This window comes from Anastrepha ludens, chromosome X, assembly GCF_028408465.1.
Source record: "Anastrepha ludens isolate Willacy chromosome X, idAnaLude1.1, whole genome shotgun sequence".
NCBI classification, from domain to species: Eukaryota; Metazoa; Arthropoda; class Insecta; order Diptera; family Tephritidae; genus Anastrepha; species Anastrepha ludens.
The window spans coordinates 53,645,128-53,650,774 of NC_071503.1; the positions used below are offsets into that span (position 1 = coordinate 53,645,128).

The 5,647-nt window shown below is 38.7% G+C and overlaps 1 protein-coding gene across 1 annotated transcript; it reads right to left on the minus strand.

The window, feature by feature from the left end:
• Nucleotides 1-2,831: 2,831 nt before the first annotated feature.
• Nucleotides 2,832-3,278, minus strand: LOC128870073 (uncharacterized). Its single transcript, XM_054112671.1, has one exon. It carries the CDS (start codon nt 3,276-3,278, stop codon nt 2,832-2,834), a length of 447 nt encoding a protein of 148 aa, XP_053968646.1.
• Nucleotides 3,279-5,647: the final 2,369 nt, after the last annotated feature.

The window sequence follows — 5,647 nt, forward strand, 5'->3', positions numbered from 1 at the left end:
ATGGTCTATTTTAATTATTTTCTTTAATGAATAGGCCGTCCGAGCAATTTCAATACATTTACTGTCGAAATATGAAAACCAATGCATACTTTTAACTCCTTTGATATTTGGAACATTTTGCCATAACTCTGACAGTTGATTAGAAAAACTATCAATTTGTGTTCCAGAGATATACAAAATTTTAACTCCATCAATGTTGTTCTTAGCACATTCATAGAAGCATAAGGCATCACCGAGAATGATATTTCTTGCTTTAACGATTTGCCAGACTTTTCGTTTAACTACGGCACCTATTCCGTCTACAGCACCTTTGCCATGTGAAGTGGCGAAAAAATTCCACTCTGAGATTCCGCAATGAAATTTAGCTGCAAGTCTTGGAATACTAGAAAGAATAAATTTATTTTTGAATTGGGAAGTGCTTCCATCAGAGAAAATATAAATGCTGGTAACTCCTTTGTACTGGTTTTGTAACATATTGATAATTTTGGAAATAAAGCAGTAAACGTCGAATTTACTGTGAGTCAATCTATCACTGATAACAGCATAGGACTTGGTTTCACCAAGAACCCAAGCTACGCACGTAAACACGTACATCATGAATTAAGTCGCTTAAAGGACCAATAGTGTAGTTTAAAGTTATGCGATCGTCTACTTTTCTCCACTGTTTCGATTTGATTTGCGTATCAAATTGGTTAATAAACTGCATTGGAACTAGATCGTCTTTAATATCGCGTACACAGCTGTCACAAGTATTAGCCATGTACTTTTCATTCATAACGTCGCAGCAAACTCTTGTAAGAAATAAATCAGCTTTGGCAGGAATCTGCGGTATAATCTTTGCACAGCCTTCTAGTAAGAAAATAAAATTTGCATGGTACTTACAGATACACATATTGTGTCGTAAATTATTGATTAACTGAATGTAAGTCGGCTTAGAACGAATAAAAATAGTTTTGCAGACTTTTTCCTCGGTATATTCGGCTTTGAAGAGTTGATATGCTTCTGTTAAGGTCATAAGCATAAAATGTTTTGAGACTACTTTCCCATTGATTAGCATTGTATCCTTTCTCCCAGGAGCTTGAACGCTGATTCCATCTTGCAAAAAGAATTTTTCAATTAATTTTTCACGCATCAGGCTTTTTGATGACTTGGTAGTATTTTCATCCATCGTTTCTGTTGGCCTAAGATATTTATTGCATAAAGATTTGAGGATAGCTATTTGTCTATTTAGGTTTTTAGGTAACGCACCCTCAACTTTTTTATTGCTTTTCCCATCGTTTGCTTACAGCTGTAAATTTCGCAATTCAAACTATCAATATTATTTACGCTCTTTTTTTGACGCAAAACTTGCTGCCTAACACGGTCCTTTTCTTTCTTCTTTTCTAATAAATTGCAATCACTTTTCATTTTTTGCTATAATCTTTTTCGATACTCTTGCTTCCGTTTAGCTTCTTTCTTCTTGTATTCCTGCCATTTCTCGACGTCTTCTTTCATTTTCTCTCTATATTTCGTTGTTATTGCTTTTCTTGTTTCTTTTGCCGTTTTTGCCATCTATAAAATTTTAATCTTGTGCAAACTCTACGACTTTATTTAAAATTTAAGGTTCGCGGTAACGGACGCGACAAATTTCAAACACCAATAAATTTTATTAATCGTTTTTGTCGAGAGTCAATGGCTACTTTTCTTAAGTGAAATAAGTTATTTGCTTAAAGTCTGAAAGCAATTTATACTTCAACACTTTTTGCACTAATGAGAACAATAAATGCTATTTTTCGGTAACGGACGCGACATACGAATATAAGCAGAAATAATCAAAAAAAACTACCGTTAATCGATCTCCACTAAGTCTCTCTGCTTGTTAAACATTATGTTACTATCAGTAGAAGATTTTTAAATTATAAAAACATCATAGTATTGCTTTGAATGAGGGAATATTACAAGGAACAAAGTTGGTATATTCGGTCAAAAGAGCTAGATTTTTGTAAATTTTGTATATTAGTTGTATATTTCGGCTCAAAATTAAAAGAAAAGAAAAATTCTTTTATATTTATAAAGTAAACACATTTGAGATTTATTATTCATCAACAAAAAGTTTTCAGGAACAGTTTGAGTTTTTCACTCGTGGTTGACCTTTTTGTGAAAATGCCCATATGGCAGATACCTGCAAAATTGACAATCAGCTATCCATACTGTTGTGAAAGGTTTTTCTTCATAGAAATTATTTTGGTGGAATATTTCGGTGTTTTTGCTTTGTTTAATTATTTTCATCTTAACGATATGATGAAAAGACAAGGAGAAGGATTAGCTAATTTAATTGCGCAATTCGCTGCTAATAAATAAATTTATATTTTTCCAGTAATATAGGAAAGGTCTTCATTTACTCCTTTTGCATATTATATTTTTTATTATATTATATATTTTTAAATATCACGGTAATCGTTCTTAAGGAGTAAACTCCAGTCGCGTGTCGGAGCTGACACACACACCTCTTTTTTTTTTGTTTTGTTTTGTGGTGCGTAAATAAACAAAGAAGACGGTTTTCCGACACGCGAACACGCGGCGTATAATTGTCCATGAGCGAAACAGGAAAACTCGCAGTTGATTCCGCAAACTTCTAACGGCTGTCCTTGCGATTTATTTATGGCCATCGCGAAAGATAGACATACTGGAAATTGTAAGCGTTTAAAATCGAAGGGTAAATCCGTTGGAATCATCGGAATCCGCGGGATCAAGACATCCTCTCCTTTGTATTTTTCTTTTATGATTGTTGCCTCAATGACGTTATTCATCAACCTTTTCACAGCCAGTCTGGTTCCATTGCACAATCGAGGTTAATTAATGTTATGCGGGATGATGACAACTGACCCTATTTTTAACTGCAAATTGTGAGGTGGTAATCCAGACAATTCCAGTGAATTTAAAAACTCCGTGGGATAGTTGACTTCGTCATCCAAGTTCATAACGGTGTCGACTGAATTAAAGGAAACCAACTGTCCTGGAAGACCATTCTGAATGGTCGCATTGAGATCCTCGACATCTTTATTTTTCGCTGTCAATATTGCTCGTTCACTCAGCCAATGATGGTTATTGAACTTTTGCGCTATATCTGGGAAAACATGATGAATAAGCTCCTCTTTCGAGTCTGTGATTTGACAGAAATCTGTGGGTAACGTGATGAATCCGGTCGAGGTGTGCACTGCAACTTTATTATTTCCAATGTCTAACAACTGCTTCGAAAACACACTCCCAGTTTCATCTTGTTGCAAAAATACTCGCATGTTAGTTGTTAATTGGAGTGTCTTTATATACTGCCACAAATTCGACGATTTTAGGCATGCATTTAGTTTATCAGCAACAGTTCATCGGGGAATTACTGTAATAGTCTAACAAAAATCACCTGACAACAGTATCATGGCCCCACCAAAAATATTTTGGTTGTCACGAAGATCTTTCAACGTTCTGTCCAGTGCCTCCAGTGAACTCTTATGGGCCATTGTGCATTCATCCCAAACAATCAATTTGGATACCTGTAGGATCTTCTCCATTGCGCTATTTTTTGGCGATGTTGCAAATTGGTGTTTCGGTGATTTGCATGTTAAATGGTAATTTCAAGACCAAATGTGCAGTTCGCCCGCCTTCTAGCAGAGTCGCAGCTATTCCAGATGAAGCCAACGCTAGAGCAACATCATTTCGCGATCTGATCCTCGCCAAAAGCCATGAAATTAAGAATGTTTCCCGGTTCCTCCGGGAGCATCAAGGAAATAAATTCCACCAGATCCACTGTTCACAGCTTCTTTCAAAGTGTTGTATACAATTTTTTGTTGTTGGTTTAATTGTGGAACATTTGTACGAACTGTTTCGACCGAAACTTCAAATTAGTACTGTTGTTCTCTTTGCAACTCATGGTTTAATGCTTCGTACATATGACGATTTGGTGTTGTCATTCCCAAACACGACAATACCTTATTTGCCATCAATAAACACATATCTTCTAACATGAGCAATGTCTCATTCTAAATTTCCGCAGTCATTTGTAGTGCAGGATTCAAAGTTTGACGGCGAATAAGATGCAAAACATCCTCAGACATGTCATCTCAATACTTAATCCACAAATCTTTTAGATTCGAGGGGAAACATGTCGATATGATAATCGCAAACAATGAACGAATTTGATGCGGCGATGAAGATATTACGGAATCCTTGAGCGTATCATCCCAGTGCGGATCGTTCTCAAGTAAATGCAATAGTTGACATGCCTCACGGTAAGTCGCTCACAGCTGTCCATTAACTGTTCTCAGTTGTTCAAACGATATCGGACCGCGAACATTCACCAACAACAACCGGAAATAATAAAATTCATCGTTATTTGGATGTACTGTCTAGATGCGACCCAGAGCGTCTAAAGAAAATACATTTGGATGTCTTTCAACTGGTGTTCCTTGTTTTCGACGCTGAAACGATTTTGATGATGCTTTCCCGGTGTAATATCGTAGCAGGTCAGCATACAGAAAAGTGCAAGCAAAATCATCAGTTTGACAGACTGTGAAGAAACTTGTTAATGTTGTCGACGGTGGACGTGCCGCTCTGTCTGCCGCGTTCGATTCATTAAAATAAACTCGTTGACCATTTTCTAAGTGGACTGCCAAATGGACTACTGTGTCTTTCATGGATCGCAAATGAAATGATACGCCAAATTCCTTCGTTGCTACTTACATAGCCCGTCTGGTACTGTGGTATTTCATTTGTTTGTTTGTTTGTTAACAGTAATAGTAGCCCCACCAGTGTCACCGGTTGTCTTCGTCTAGCTCATCTAGAGGTAGGCCCAGGAAACATGCTGTTTCGACGGGACGGGTCCAGAGGGAGAGGGGTGTTAGATGAGTCGGTTTTAGGGGGCATGTGAAAAGGTGGTTAGTGTCGTGCGGGCTGCCTTCACATGCCGGACATATGTTTGGTATGTCGGGGTCGATTCTGGATAAGTAGGAGTTTAACCTGCTACAATATCCAGAACGTAATTGTGCCAGTGTTACACGTGTCTCACGAGGAAGCTGGAGCTCTTCATCTGCTGTAGGTGGTGGTTGGACTCCGATTACGGCATTCACAGGACGGGAGCAGAAGGAGGTGACGGTCTCCCGGTGAATGTCGTTTATTAACTGTCTAAACACTGTCAGGTCCAGTAGATTTCTGTCAGTTTTGTCCTGGATTTCGTCAGCGTAGTCTAAGAGATGTCTCCTGACGTGCCTGGGAGGCGGCTCAGGCTCAAGCAGGTGTTTGCAGGGGTGAAACCTGCGGTAACATCGCTGCAGGAACTGCTTGCAGAGCAGTTTGTTATGCTCCATTACTGGAAGTATTTGAGCCTTGTTGTGTAGGTGTTGAACCGGGGACATCAGGAGGCAACCGGTCCCTGTCCGAATGGCGGTACTTTGACATGTCTGTAGCTTTATCCACTGCGTGTCACTAGTTCCAGGCGACCAGGCAGGAAGGCGCTGCTTTAAATATCGATAGCAACAGTTCTTTGTCTTTGCCCCAAGTGCTGCTGGCAAGCGGTTTGAGGACCTTGTTGCGATTTTGGACTTAAGTGGCAATTGCGGTTGTATGCGCTGAGAAGGAGAGCAAACTGTCAAAGGTTAACCCAAAATTTTGGGGTAGC